The sequence below is a fragment of the Salvelinus alpinus genome, chromosome 26, assembly GCF_045679555.1.
Source record: "Salvelinus alpinus chromosome 26, SLU_Salpinus.1, whole genome shotgun sequence".
In the NCBI taxonomy this organism is placed as follows: domain Eukaryota; kingdom Metazoa; phylum Chordata; class Actinopteri; order Salmoniformes; family Salmonidae; genus Salvelinus; species Salvelinus alpinus.
Window position 1 is genome coordinate 18,254,803 of NC_092111.1, and position 16,505 is coordinate 18,271,307.

Sequence of the window (16,505 nt, forward strand, 5' to 3'; positions counted from 1 at the left end):
GATTTGTTTTTATTTCATACATTTTAGAATAAGGCTGTAACATAACAAAATGTGGAAAAAGTCAAGGGGTCTGTATACCTTCCGAACGCACTGTATGTGCATTTTGATTTGCTATTGGGTTTTGGCACATTTGTATTGTACAATTGAACAATCTGATGAGAAAGACTGTTGTTAATGTTCATGTAATTCAGCTCGTTGCTGGCTCGTGTCACATCTAACAACCCATAGCCTTGCGCCGCGGAATCAGCACCAAGGACAGTTCCAACTGTTCCGCTCGCTCTCTCTCGAGCTCCCGCCCCTTAACGACTACATTCCATTGGGTTGAACACTGATCGGCAACCAATAGTAGAGGAGCTGGAATGAGCCCTCGTTGCTACTGGAGACGTTCCGGGGGAGCTTCAAAGATCTTGTTTACAGAACGCAGAGAGCCTCTAGTTCGGCGGTGTTGCATGTGAGGGGTCTGCACGGTGACGGTGAACATATAGGCTAGTACACCGATGGGATAACGGAATTCCTACCAGAGACACCCGCGCACAGACAGTTTTTGGTCGATGTTACAGCTTTGAAGTACTTCTGCGATGTTGTTATAGTGACTGCAAATGACATTGCCGCATTCCTTTTCTTTTTTTAAAGAATTTACCGCTGATAGTTTCGGTGACGGCAGTTGTTGGGAATAAGGCGAGGTTTTTGAATTGTATCGCTTCTGAATCATTTTGTGGACGGCGTGGACCAAAGGCACGGGACGAGATGGATACCGAAAAGTACTTACCGGAGCTGATGGCGGAGAAGGACAAACTGGACCCCACGTTTCATCACTCTCTACGATTACTAGATCAAGGTAAGACCAGAAAACATCCCAATTTATTATGGGACGTTTCTACGGTATAGCTTGGAGCACTAACCAATACTGTTTGAGTTATGTTGGTTCCTATGTTGGTTGGGTTATGTTGGTGCCACTTTGACATACTATTACACTTTAAAGACATGTTTAACGTTTTCATTAGGTGCTGTCCCAAATGGACCATGATACAGACCAGCTCCGCACACGGGCTATTTCATGTATTCCAGAACCAGCACACTTGATTCTACTAAGGGCTTGTTGATTAGTTGAACATATGAATAACTGTCTGCAATACATCCGATAAGTTGAATGATACAGACAGCGACTACGCTATACAATGCCATGCCTTTCTGTTAGCCTGTACATACATACACGTTCAATCATAATTGTAAAACACCACTCTTTTTTTATACAATGTAGGCCTACAGTATTTGGTAACACTACATGTCTCTATGTTTGCATACAACTACTATGATGAACTGATAACGATGTAGGAGCGTCTCCAAGTAGCTCAGTCATCCAGCACTGAGACATGTGTAAATGATGATGTTAACAGTGGAATCAACACATTCTCATTATACGTTGGATTTGTTTTCCCCTTTGAAGAACTTGACTTGATTCTAATGCAATTGAGCAGATGGAAGCGCGTGTTCCACAGCGATTTGAATTGAAGACTGTTTAATTAATCCATTGCTGAGACGTCTGCGCGCCGAGCATACCGTTTGCTTTGAAGCTGTCAGAATTTTGCAAATACTTCCAGATGCACTCCCTTGGATCCATTCTGGCGGGAAGAGCACTGGAATAGCATCCTAATACATCCTTGAAATAGCACTCGTAAATGAGCTTAGTCTCTAGTGCTGTCTGCCTGGATTTCAGGAAATAAAATCATATTTGCAAAATGGCTATACCTCGCTAAGCTTTGAAAGAAAACGTATGGTTTGTATACTAGGCTCCTGGCCACCTAATTGTAACGACTGTGTTGACTTCATTACATGTATGCAGCTACTGATGTAAAATGTACATCCACAGTTGTTGAACTGTACCTGTACCTGACACACAAGAGACAAACACATAGACTACTGGATATAATATTCCTATAGAGTAGTATTCAGCTGTATACCATGCTCCATGAAAAGTAACCGTGCCTGAGACCTGGTGACTTGCGTTGATTCCCTGAGCTAATGCCTAGGCTTTAGCTCAGTGGGCTAACACAGTTGTGTGGCATTGCGGAGCCCACTCTGTACCCAGTCGCATGTTGTACCCGTTATGGATAGATTGTTCAGTTTTAAGAAAGTGAAATAGCCTATAGCTAAAAGTATTGAGTTAGGCAATACTGGAAAGAATAGCTGAAAGCATTGAGTTCGGTTAAAATACCGGGACAGAAGGGCCGTTATGAATGTGTTTCTGTCAGCTCTCTCACATAGAGCTGAATCACGGAGATAAGAGCATATTTTACTCAGCACTTTCTCCTTATCAGCTGGTTTCAATTCGTAAAATTTGTTAGGCCTTTTTCTCCAGCACAGATTTCCTAGCTCGCCATGAGAGGTAAATGTGATTTGAAGGAAATATACATGTGGTTTAACGTAGCACCTGTTTCTTCGACAGAGTGTCGCTGAGGGTTCACATAAGTCGTAGAAATGAACGAGCCAACGCTTTCAATGGAGTTGGAGGAGTATGATTTTTAATATTTCACAAGCATTTCCACTGTAATATATCAACTCTTGGATCCTATCATTTTAACAGATTCATTTCAGATTGACTTAAACTTGTGATGTTCTAGGGTCGTGTCCCAAAATGCCACTCTATCCCCTCCAGTACATTTGTTTTGAACTATTATAGTGCAATATATTGGTCAAAAGTAGTGCACTATATAGGGAATAAGGTGTCGCATTTCATCAACCAAACAAGGCTCAGAGCTGCCATGAGTTGGTCAGTAGGAGCCAGTAACTGTCCTTAACAGTCAGTAACAGTCAGTAACAGTTTGCCACAAACTCCAAAATGTAAATACTGTTATCTCCCTCTTACGAAACAGATGGCACATGATGCAATTGAACAGAGCGCTACTTTAAGCACTTCTCTAATATAACACTTCTTCTGGCATCTTCCCCACCAGCTCCCGACTTGATTATGCAATTGGCAGGGGACATGAGCAGATCTACCGAGAGTAAGCACACACAGAGACAGACAGTGAGTGGCTGCATACTAGATAACTCAATGTCTGGAGAGATACACTTGCTAGGGAAGATGGTGGGGGGGATGGCTGTACTTGAAGACGGGAGTTTAGATACCTGTACCATACTGTAGGTATACTTTAGGGCGGCGAGTAGCCTAGCGGTTAGAGAGTTGGGCCAGGTTAGAATATCCGAGCCGTCAAGGTGAAAAATCTGATGATGTGTCTTTGAGCAAGGCACTTAACCCTACTTTGCTGTAGGGTTGCTGTACTACTCTGATTGACACTGTAAAACAACACCTTTCACTGCACCTATCCGGTGTATGTTACATATGTTTTAATAAAAATTAGATCTAATAGATAAGCACCTCTGCTGGAAAACAATTCATAAAATACTTATACAGCCACAGCTCCAGCTAGGCCTGTTTAGTATTGACTTCACTGCTGACATGAATTGATGTAAATATCTTGTCTGGTATCTAATTAGATACATTGAAGTGTTAATTTAACTACAAGAAGAAAATAATTTAAAGGAATTCAAAAGGACTGCTTTCGGCTGTGATAACCTCACATAGAATGCAACATTGTTGAAAAGATTGTGTTTAGCTTAGAGGGCTTTCTTGTTTTAAACTATAGAAACAGCATCCAATATTTTAAGGTTAAAAAAAAAAGAAAATACCTGCTATATCCACTTCAACGCAGATATATAGGCCTACCCGCCTACCCGTTTTATTACATGTAAAACATGCTGCTCACTCCAAGTATTCCAGGACCTTCTGCCCATCTCTGTGGAGCCAACCCTGGTTCTGCACATGAGCAGAACAGCTCTTCCACTAGTTCTATATGATACCTTATCTTATAATTGTCTGTTCCGCTGTAGGAACCCAGCACAGTGTTTGTATTACATTAAAGAGCTCCGCTTGGTAGAACAGATTAGGCCACAATGGAAGGAACCCAGAGTAAAATGATCCTAGCACTTCTGAACAAAGATATGAGCAGGTGTGTGGTGGAGTCCATTACAGAACTTCTTTCAGAAGATCTCCTGTAGCAGTTGGTTCATACATACAGTATACAGGGTTCCAAAAGGGTCCTGCGTCTGTCTACATAGGGGAACCATTTTTGGTTCCATGTAGAACCCTTTTTGGTTCCATGTAAAACCCTTTTTGGTTCCAGGTAGAACTCTTTTGGGTGCCATGTAGAACCCTCTGTGGAAGAGTTCTAAATGGAACCCAAAAGGGTTCTACCTAGAACCAAAAGGGTTCTACCTGGAAACAAAAGGGGTTCTTCAAAGTGTTCTCCTATGGGGACAGCCATTAGAACCCTTTTTGGTTCTATATAGCACCTTTTCTTCTAGGAATATATCCCTCTAGCATCAGCAGAAAGAGAAGCTATTCAGCATAGCATTAGATGGTCTTAGATTGTACTGTGTCTGTGTGCACTGTAGACTAGTGCGGCATCCAAAAAAGCACCCACCCTATTCCCTATATACAGTAGTGCACTCCTTTTGACCAATGGTGCTATTTTGGACGCATCATAGGAACGCACACCCAGCAGTGAGCAGAAATAGGCCTTGGCAGAGCATCAAAGCCTGAGATACTGTTGTGTTGCTTGGGAAACGGTGGTTGATAGTGATAAACATCGGTGGCAGGCCAGCACGCTGAGCTAGTCGGCTACACAGGGAGACAGATACAGGACAGAAGGGGGTCCACTTACTCTGGGATCTGACCTACAGATATACTGTTATGCTTTTGAACTCACAGGTGAAGTGAGAGAGCTAGAGAGAGAGAGTGAGAGAGAGAGAAAGAGAGAGTGATAGAGAGACCCAGCAACCGCTTTAAATTCAGCCTTGTAGTGCAGGGTTGCAGTGTGTAAGGTGTTGAGTGGTGCTGTGTGTGTGTGTGTGTGCTGTGGCTCAGAGGACTGAGGTGTTGCTGAGTGCTGTCCCAGAAGACTCTACAGGAGGGTGAGATGTAGGCCTAACACAGACTGAGACAGCCACGCTTGGTGATAAAACCTAATGGCATGTCATTTATAGGACTTATTCGTTTACACGGCGGCATTGATCTCATTGTTAATGTGTGACGCATGGAACACCCGTTATGTCACTGGTAATGAGGTGGTGATGCAGTAATTCAACAGTGCGTCCCTAATGGCACCTTATTCCCTACGTCCCTAATGACACTGTATTCCCTACATAGTGCACTAATTCTGTCCAAAGTCCAACGGGCCCTATTAGAAAGTAGTGCACTATATAAAGAATAGGGTGCCATTTAGGATGTGTTCTGACAAATCCAGGTTCGCTAGTTTGTGGATAAAATGCAGAAGCAACGAATGAATGTTGTCACGGATCCCTCTGGAGATTTCATTACGCACACCTGGCCCCTATTCCCAGTGATTAGTATTTGTATAAGTGTGCCCTTGGTTTCCATTGTCCTGTCGATTATTGTTACTATGTCCGTTGGTCGTGTGAGTACCTGTGCTGTGTGTTTTGGGATTTTGTGCCCTTGTGGATTGCGCAGATGATTACGGGTCTCGTCCCGTGTGTTAATCATTATATGCGTGTGTGTTTATTAGAGGTACTCCACTCTCTTTTGTTTGGGTTTCAACCCTGTGTTTTTGTTACGTGTTTGTTTGGTCTTCGTCCCCGTGCCTGTACACGGCATGCCGTAATTTGGGTGAAGTAAAAAACCCATATTACGCATTCCTGAGTCTGTCTCCCAATCCTTCATGCCAACGTGACAATTGTCTAGATACCATTTTATATTATATAATGTAATATTCCATCATAAGGATAAACAACCCAGTTATCACTGTAGAGGAATCCGTTATGTCACTGAGATGAGATGAGAAGCAAATTAAAGCAATATTCTGGCTTACTTGGTGGGAAACATGATTGCTGTAGTCAAAAGTTGTAGTCAGAAAAATCAATTCACTCTTTCTTTCTCAATTGTATTCATATAATTATGTGGGGTAAGTTGAGCCATTTTGTACATTCAGCATCACTCCGTAAAGGGAAATCTAATATTATTTCTATCAAAGATACATTATGTACATTTATTTCAGGGTGTTGTGTATCCCTGGAAATATTCAGAATTCATGTAAACATTACAGTATTGAAAACCTAGCTTGTCCTAAAAAAGTGTTCTCTTGGCACAATTTACTGTGCCAATTTACTGGGGTAAGTTGAGCCACGGGACAGGTTAAGTTACAGGCTGTATCAAAACCGGCGGTGATTGGGAGTCCCATAGGGCGGCGCACAATTGGCCCAGTGTCGTTCAGGTTAGGGTTTGGCCAGGGTAGGCCGTCGTTGTAAATATGGATTTGTTCTTAACTGACTTGCCTAGTTAAATAAAATAAAAGTTAAGCCACCTACATCTTTATGTTCTGAATTAAATATTACCACTACCTTTTTAAAACAATTTCTGTCTTTATTTCCCAAACACATTTCAACACAATCAATCGCTTTTAGTCTTTTAAAACTTCTTATGGCTGAGATCCCGTTAACGGGATTGATATGACAACAGCCAGTGAAAGTGCAGGACACTCATAGGACTTCATGTTACACAATACATGTATGTTTTGTTCGATAAAGTTCATATTTATATCAAATAATCTTAGTATACATTGGCACGTTATGTTCAGTAGTTCCAAAAACATCCAGTGATTTTGCAGAGAGCCACATCAATGTACAGAAATACTCATCATAAATGTTGATGAAAATGCAAGTATTATACATGGAACTTTAGATAAACTTCTCCTTAATGCAACCGCTGTCAGATTTCAAAAAAACTTTACCAAAAAAGCAAACCATGCAATAATCTGAGTACGGCGCTCAGAGCCCAAAACAACCATAAAGATATCCGCCATGTTGTGTAGTCAACAGAAGCCAGAAATAGCATTATAAATATTCACTTACCTTTGATGCTCTTCATCAGAATGCACTCCCAGGAATCCCAGTTCCACAATAAATGTTTGATTTGTTCGATAAAGTTAATCATTTATGTCCAAATACCTCCTTTTGTTAGCGCGTTCAGTTCACAAATCAAAATTCATGACGCACGTTCACTAGGAACAGACGAAAAGTCAAAGTTCCGTTACATTCCGTAGAAACATGTCAAACGATGTATAGAATCAATCTTTAGGATGTTTTTAACATAAATCTTCAATAATGTTCCAACCGGAGAATTCATTTGTCTGTAGAAATGCAATGGAACAGAGCTCGCTCTCACGTGAATGTGCGTCACGAGCTCATGGCACTCTGCCAGACACCTGGCTCAAACAGCCCTTATGAGCCCCCACTTCACAGTAGAAGCATCAAACAAGGTTCTGAAGACTGTTGACATCTATTGGAAACCTTAGGAAGTGCAATATGACCAATATCCCACTGTGTATTCGATAGGCCAAGAGTTGAAAACCTACAAACCTCAGATTTCCTACTTCCTGGTTGGATTTTTTCTCAGGTTTTTGCCCGCCATATGAGTTCTGTTATACTCACAGACATCATTCAAACAGTTTTAGAAGCTTCCGAGTGTTTTCTATCCAAATATACCTATCCAGATATGCATATCTTAGCTTCTGGGACTGAGTAGCAGGCAGTTTACTCTGGGCACCCCTGGGCACCTTATTCATCCAAGCTACTCAATACTGCCCCCAGCCATAAGAAGTGAATCATTTTAAGCATCTTTTAGCACAGGCTTAACCCCTAAAAAACAATTTGTACTTCTGAAAATACTTTTAATGTAGGCCAGGCCGTATTGTCACCTCATATCCCAGTGATAATACCTTGCATCATGTCTGGGAAGAAAATAATGACATTTTCTCAACTTACCCCATGCCAAACATTTTGACTATATTAGCCCACACAGCTACAATGATTCACTTTCATGCTAGGTTTAACATCTCATATTGTAGTTTATATAAACCCCAACTGATGTATAGAACAATCTTAAAAAATATTTACTTTGTTTAGATGCAGTATAAAATTCATGAAACCTCGAACACAATACATTAATTTTACTTGATTGAAAATCAGTTTTTTGGACCTAACTTGCTTACCACTTTTTCCATTTAAGTTTCTTCCTTCACAGACTCCATGAAATGGGGACCTTCCCTAAATATTTGGTCAAATTATTACTTTTGTGTATTGTTTCCTAGAGGCAAGGGTGGCTCAACTTATTTATTTCTCAACATCCACATCATCCGGGTTATTTACGTTATGATGTGAAATTTCATTGCATGCCTTTCATTAAAACCCAGTGGCTTGGAAAAGGTGCTTTGCATAATTTTTTTTTGCTAAAATGAGTAGGAAGTGTTTAATGCTTTACGTTTTTCGTTGTCAGCAGTGACACAGAGGAAGCACCTCTCTGCATCTCATCACTGCGTTCAATGGAAGATTAACTAAGATTAATTCAATCAATTAATTAGCTGGCTTCAGAGTCAATATAAACAGTCAAAACAAAACTCATTTTAATAAAGAGGAACCTAATATCTTCCTGATAGCAAATCAGGCCCAGGCGTAGCACGCTGATATGGGTAATGATAGCCGGCCTACCAGGACACCCTTGGACAAAACCCCATGGACAATACAAAGCATGATAGTTTAAAATACGATCAATTGTGCTTAAAAAAAAAAAAAACTTTTCCATGTTCCTGATTGGTCCCTTCCCCCTAGCTGCTATCCACAAGTGCTCTATAGCCTCTCATTGCTGTCTTAAATAATGTACCGGTGCTTATTTAGAGAGAACCCCAGAGCTGTACTGAGATAATTTGGCCTTTCAGCCTATAAAAGTACCTGCTAGAGAACATTGCCTTTAGCATATGTTTATATGTAACCTTTATTTAACTAGGCAAGTCAGTTAAGAACAAATTCTTATTTACAATGACGGCCTAGGAACAGTGGGTTAACTGCCTGTTCAAGGGCAGAACAACAGATTTGTACCTCGTCAGCTCGGGGATTTGAACTTGCAACCTTTCGGGTACTAGTCTAACAATCTAACCACTAGGCTACCCTTCCGCCCCTATGCATCAAATGCACATCAACCTGCAAGGTGCAGTAAACATAAGCACCATTTCTTGATAAATAGTGCATAAACAAATATAAAGGATTAATTGCATGAAGAAATATTATTGGAAATATTTCAATAAAAATGAATAACAACAAAAGTAGTTTAGATAGAGTAAAGGATATGTTTAGTATAATTATACAAAGTCCTAGAAAAAACATAGGCCTATAGCTTATTTTCATTCCCTTTACAATAAAAACATTACAGTGTAATCCATTTGATCACCTTTATTTACATAATCAATTAGTAATAGTAATTAATAAAGACATTTGGAAGTAGAGCTGCACCTCTTGATTTGTGAGTTATTTGACAAACGTCAGTATCATAGAAACTGCAGAATATGCTCTTTCTGATACTATATAGAAACCACAATATTTTAACTGCACGTGACTCTGAAGATGGTCCTTTCCCTGCACCTGTAAATTACAAAATGCGCACATCTCTTCATGTACCGTGTACAGGTCTAATACTGTCAGTCATCAGATATTATCAATGTAATATTGGCTATGGGCTACACATCTTATTATGTGTGAAATTCGTTTCGGTATAGTTTAGGTGTAGTTTCGATGAGCCGGCTGCACAGGCTTACTGGCATCGTTTGTTTCCTGCTCATTAACTTGGATAGAGTCAAGGATATGTTTTGCATTATTCTAAAGGCCTACTGCAACAAATAGCATGTTTTCGTTTCCCTTAAAATACATTCGATTAGAGCGCCAATGCAGATAAGCAGGCATAACACAAACTCATCATTACACTTGTGTTGTTCTAAATTTAATCAACCTCTTCACCCTCATCATTCAGTTAGACCTCATTTAAATTTGATTGAGAAGTAACTTGCACAAATATCGCCCATTCCATCCATTTGTCATTCATTCAGTGGGCTGGCATCGTTTGCTTCATTGGATAGAGTCAAGGATATGTTTAGCATTTTTCTAAAGGCCTACTGCAACACCTAGCATGTTTCCGTTTCCCTTACAATACATTTGATTAGTAATAGAGTCCTTTTGTCATTCATTCAGTGAGGAGAGAGAGACGCATTAGCACCTGTCTTGGCGGGTAAAGTTGGGAATAGGAGAGAGAAAAAAAGGCTCAAAATACTTTTCTGTTTGAGATTTTTAAATTCTGACAAATGAGTAAAATACAACGTTTTATGAAAAGTCAGGGAAGGTGCAGGACGTAGGTATTTTTTTGCAGATGTAAAAAATGTATGGTTCTAGTCTTAAGCCCAGCGTGTGGTCAGAGAGTGGTGAGGTCTTCAACTCAACCAGCAGCACCAGCTACCAGCACAGACATCCAACTGCAGGTCAGACTCAGAGCTGTACACGGCCTCCTGGCCCCAGCTCCTCCCCCAAGCCTTTTGGCCCCAGCTCCTCTCCTCCCCCAAGCCTTTTGGCCCCAGCTCCTCTCCTCCCCCAAGCCTCCTGGCCCCAGCTCCTCTCCTCCCCCAAGCCTTTTGGCCCCAGCTCCTCTCCTCCCCCAAGCCTTTTGGCCCCAGCTCCTCTCCTCCCCCAAGAATTTTGTCCCCAGCTCCTCTCCTCCCCCAAGCCTTTTGCCCCCAGCTCCTCTCCTCCCCCAAGCCTTTTGGCCCCAGCTCCTCTCCTCCCCCAAGCCTCCTGGCCCCAGCTCCTCTCCTCCCCCAAGCCTTTTGGCCCCAGCTCCTCTCCTCCCCCAAGCCTTTTGTCCCCAGCTCCTCTCCTCCCCCAAGCCTCCTGGCCCCAGCTCCTCTCCTCCCCCAAGCCTTTTGGCCCCAGCTCTTCTCCTCCCCCAAGCCTCCTGGCCCCAGCTCCTCTCCTCCCCCAAGCCTCCTGGCCCCAGCTCCTCTCCTCCCCCAAGCCTCCTGGCCCCAGCTCCTCTCCTCCCCCAAGCCTTTTGGCCCCAGCTCCTCTCCTCCCCCAAGCCTTTTGACCCCAGCTCCTCTCCTCCCCCAAGCCTTTTGGCCCCAGCTCTTCTCCTCTCCCAAGCCTTTTGGCCCCAGCTCCTCTCCTCCCCCAAGCCTTTTGGCCCCAGCTCTACTCACCACCAGTATGTTACTTTAACTCTTATGTTAATCCAGGGCAAACTGTGTTCTCCCCCAGGCTCGCCCGCCACAATTATAAATCCATTAATCATATTCTTATTGGATGATAATGCACTGCTGTCTGCCCAAGACATCACTGTGGGATTACACTGGATTAGACTCGGAGCTAGAGAGAGACAGAGAGAGACAGAGAGAGAGAGCTCTGGTATGTGGGCATTTGTTTACTGTAGCTTGGGGCAACTGAAAGAGTTAAGGGTTCACATCCCCTGGGGGAATGTTCTTTGTGAAGGATTGGACCAAAATGGCATTAGGGTGGAGGAGGAAAGAGAGGAGTGGAATGAAATTGGAATTGAAGTAGAAAAAAGAAAAGGAAAAGTGGTAATGGAAAAATAGCTAGATGTGAAAGTGACAAATAATAATAAAAAGAAATATGATAGAGAAAGGCAGGTTAAAGTGTAGAAACACTGCTTTCATTCCATACCCTCTGAATCTCCTAGAACCATTTTCTGTGTCTAAAAAACCTTTCATGGTGAGGTTAGTTTATGTGTTCAGATGAATAGCTGAATAGGCAGACACGTCTTGTGCATGCCGAGTCCCTCTGAGTGAAACGGCGTGGTTGTATAGCTGTGGGGAGAATGACAAGTGTAAATTGACCACTCGTTCAAAAGATGGGAATGCTGTAAATTAAATACTTATTCATATTTGTCACCAGCATCACATATCAAATTCAGCTTTTTATCACTCATGTAAAGAACAGACAACTGTCTTCACACATCGGACAGTGTTTAATTTGTCCCCAACCATGCTAGCTTGACAGGTTCAATAGATACCAGAATGAGAACGAGACCCAAAGAAAATGCTGTTGTATGTTTTTGCTCTCTGACTGACTGTGTAGCCCGGGAGTATCAAGTTGTCGAATGATAGTTCTGTACATCCAAACATCGCCACTCCTCTCTGTCTCTTCTCTGTACATCTACCTGCTTTCTAGCAGGGATTAGAATCCTGTCAGATTCTATGAACTGCCATTGATCTCACCCATAGTCTGCTTCACTCTGGAGTAGTTGTGGAGTAGTTGTGTCCTCGTTTTGAAAAGGGGCCTTTTCAGTGCCCTTACCTTGATCTCTCTCTTTCTCTGACAGCTTTCTTCTTCTCCCCTCCTTCCCTCTCATCTCTTCCCCCACTCTTTATATACAGTGCATTCGGAAAATAGTCAGACCCCTTGACCTTTTACACATTTTGTTACTTTGCAGCCTTATTCCATTTTTAAATTTTTTATAATCCCTCATCACACACAAGACCCCATAATGTAAACAGTTTTTAGATTTCTTTTGCAAATGTATTAAAAATAAACACCTGAAATATAACATTTACATAAGTATTCAGACTCTTTACTCAGTACTTTGTTGAATCACCTTTGGCAGCAATTACAGCCTTGAGTCTTCTTGGGAATGAAGTTACAAGCTTGGCACACGTGTATTTGGGGAGTTTCTCCCATTCTTCTCTGTAGATCCCCTCAAGCTCTGTCAGGTTGGATGGGGAGTGTCGCTACACAGCTATTTTCAGGTCTCTCCATAGATGTTTGATCGGGTTCAAGTCCGGGCTCTGGCTGGGCCACTCAAGGACATTCAGAGACTTGTCTCGAACCCACTCCTGCGTTGTCGTGTCTGTGTCTGTGTGCTTAGGATCGTTTTCCTGCTGGGAGGTGAACCTTCACCCTAGTGTGAGGTCCTGAGTGCTCTGGAGAAGGTTTTCATCAAGGATCTCTCTGTACTTTGCTCCGTTCATCTTTCCCTTGATCCTGACTAGTCTCCCAGTCCCTACCTCTGAAAAACATCCCCACAGCATAATGCTTCACCGTAGGGATGGTGCCAGTTATCTTCCAGACATGACGCCTGGCATTCAGGCCAAAGAGTTCAATCTTGGTTTCATCAGACCAGAGAATCTTGTTTCTTATGGTCTGAGTGTCCTTTAATTAAGGGCCTTTTGGCAAACTCCAAGCGGGCTGTCATGGGCCTTTTACTGAGGAGTGGCTTCCGTCTGGCCACCCTACTGTAAAGGCCGGATTGGTGCATTTGTCCTTCTGGAAAGTTCTCCCATCTCCGCAGAGGAACTCTGTAGCTCTGTCGGAGTGACCGTCTTGTTCTTGGTCACCTCCCTGACCAAGGCCCTTCTCACCCGATTTCTCAGTTTGGCTGGGTGGCCAGCTCTAGGAAGAGTCTTTATGGTTACAAACTTCTTCCATTTAGGAATGATAGAGGCCACTGTGTTTCTGGGGACCTTCAATGCTGCAGAAATGTTTTGGTACCCTTCCCCAGATCTGTGCCTCGTCACAATCCTGTCTCGGAGCTCTACGGACGATTCCTTCGATCTCGTGGCTTGGTTTTTGCTCTGACATGCACTGTCAACTGTGGGACCTTATATAGACAGGTGTGTGCCTTTCCAAATCATGTCCAATCAATTGAATTTACCACAGGTGGACTCCAAGTTGTAGAAACATCTCAAGGATGATCAATGGAAACAGGATGCAATTTCGAGTCTCATAGCAAAGGGTCTGAATACTTCCGTAAATAAGGTATTTCTGTTTTTTATTTTTAATACATTTGCAAAAATGTCAACCTGTTTTTGCTTTGTCATTATGGGGTATTGTGTGTAGATTGATGAGGATTTTTTTTCTTTAATCCATTTGAGAATAGGGCTGTAACATAACAAAATGTTGAAAAAGGGAAGGGGTCTGAATACTTTCCGAACGCACTGTATCCCCTCTCTCTTTATTTACACTGTGCTGTGTCTGTTGGCACCTTCTTTTGAGAGGATTGGTTCAGGGTTAGCCTCCCCAGATGATCCCATCCATTTTGTTGTAATCCAACTCAATTTAATTATGTTTATCGTTCCACCTTGCTGGAGCCCTGGGCCGGCAGGCAGCTGCGCTCCGCTTCAGTCAGATAAGGAGCACCTTGCCGCGCCTCACTCGCTTCTTGTGCACCTTGTGTTGCTGGCACTATGTCAGTTCTGTGAGTGTCGCTCCATGACAGAAGGTGTCCCTATTGGCATCCTATTATAGTACAGTACTTTAGACGAGAGCCCTATGGGCCCTGGTCAAAAGTAGTGCACTTCATAGGGAATAGGGTGCCATTTGGGAAGCATGCTAAGCCATCTAGACTCTTAGTAAATAAATAAAAACCTTCCAAAATCATCAGCCTGCTTTGCTCTATGACGTGCCACTCAACATGTTTTTTCTCTCAGTATGTGTGGTATCAGGTCAAGCCAAGCAGATCTAATACTGAGGATGTAAACCTATATCTTCTGTAGGGTGAGCTTCAACCAGCTGCAGCTCTGTAAGGTCATAGAGAAGAGGCCCGTATTTCATATAAAGCCAAAGTGTTCACACTGTGTATACAGTCTCCTTTATTACTTTGGTGGGCCTAATCCCCAACATGCAATATCAGAAGCTCGCAAAACAAACCTAATGTAAGCAGTACAAGCATTAACTGACTCAGAAACAGATAATTCATGAAAGGCTCCAAGAGAACTCAGATAGTTTTAGAAAGAACTTTCTTTTTCGAGTACAGCCGCTGTTCTCCGAAAGCATGAAACGTATGATGAGATGAAATGCATTCAGAGGCTTCCCATTAAGCAAAATCATGTTGAAAAGACATTGAAGTTAGATTGATTTTAGGTTCTGAATGAAAGGTGAACGAACAGTCTTTTCCATGCGTTTAAAATCTGTATTTTCCGGACGTTGAAATCAGATTCATTGCGGTTCTGAATGAAAGTTGAATTGACGTATTTTCTGGACATTGAAAATATGACTATTCCAGACACTGAAATACAGTTCATTTGCGGTTTTTACTGAAAGGTGAAAATAGGTTATGTACAGATGTTGAACATACATCATTTTTGGTAATTGATTCTATTGCCAAATTTCAGCTGCACATAAATTCTCAATGAAGTGTATTTTATATCACAATAATAATTGTTTTATCTATTTAATATAAGAAAGAGGAGTCAACTGATGATTGCAATATTTTTTATTGCTACTATCTGTACATGCACTTATAGCGATGATGTTCAAAGTTGTCCAACAGTAGAGCACAGTAGAGTACTGTACGGCACAGTACAGTACAGGACAGTATTTTTATTCAGTACAGTAGAGTACAGTATGGTACAGTAGAGATTAATTCAGTAGAGTACAGTACAAATCAAAATCAAATCAAATCAAATTTTATTTGTCCTTTGCAGGAAATAAAAAAGGTTTAGAACATACTGTGAAATGCTTACTTACAAGCCCTTAACCAACAATGCAGTTCAAGAAATAGAGTTAAGAAAATATTTACAAAATCTAATTTAAAAATCTAATTAAAAGTAACACATAAAAAAACAATAACGAGGCTATATACAGGGGGTGCTGGTACCAAGTCAATGTGTGGGTGGTACAGGTTAGTCGAGGTCATTTCTACACTACCAATCAAAAGTTTGGACACACCTACTAATTATTTAAATTGTATTTATTTATACTATTTACTACATTGTAGAATAATAGTGAAGACATCAAAACTATGAAATTACACACATGGAATCATGTAGTTACCAAAAAAGTGTTAAACAAATCCAAATATATTTTATATTTGAGATTCTTCAAAGTAGCCACCCTTTGCCTTGGACAGCTTTGCACACTTTTGTCATTCTCTCAACCAGCTTCACCTGCAATGCTTTTTGGGCATTCCAGGTAGGCATTCCTCTGACACGGCCTCGTATATAGGTCCTGGATGGCAGGAAGCTTGGTCCCAGTGATGTACTGAGCCGTACGCACTACCCTCTCTAGAGCCTCTAGCAGTTGCATACCAGGCGGTGATGCAACCGGTCAGGATGCTCTCAATGGTGTAGGTGTAGAACTTTTTGAGGATCTGGGGACCCATGCCAAATCTTTTCAGTCTCCTGAGGGGGAAAAGGTGTTATCATGCCCTCTTCACGACTCTCTTGGTGTGTTTGGACCATGATAGTTTGTTGGTGATGTTGACACATTAGAGTTAATTTAGTAGAGTAGAGTACAGTACAGTAGAGTTTAGTTCAGTAGAGTATATTAGAGTATATTAGAGTACATTAGAGTAGAGTACAATACAGTATATTTTCTGTACTATACTCTAGTGTGCTGAAATATACTTTACTTTACTCTACTGTGCTCTAATGTATTGTCCTGTACTGTACTCTACTCTACTGTACTGTACTATACTCTACTTTTCTTTTCTTTACTGTACTCTGCTGTGCTCTACTGTACTGTACTGTGCTGTCCAAACTTGTCAAATATAAATGTCTATGATTGGTTTGTATTTGATCTGGTCCAGAACAAATCGGAACCAAACTAGACGTCTACGCCAAATCAAGGCCAGTCCGGACAGGAAATAGACTTCCGTCGGG

General features: G+C 41.8%; 1 protein-coding gene across 2 annotated transcripts in view; it reads left to right on the top strand.

Moving 5' to 3' along the window:
* The first annotated feature begins 342 nt into the window (after nucleotides 1–342).
* LOC139554879 (KH domain-containing, RNA-binding, signal transduction-associated protein 3-like) overlaps nucleotides 343–16,505 on the top strand; it is a 160,265-nt gene continuing 144,102 nt past the window's right edge. For both annotated transcript variants that reach the window (XM_071368112.1, XM_071368114.1), the window contains exon 1: nucleotides 343–838. In XM_071368112.1, the coding sequence (XP_071224213.1) occupies nucleotides 748–838 (91 nt within the window). In that variant the 5' untranslated portion in view covers nucleotides 343–747. The remainder of the gene's footprint in view (nucleotides 839–16,505) is intronic.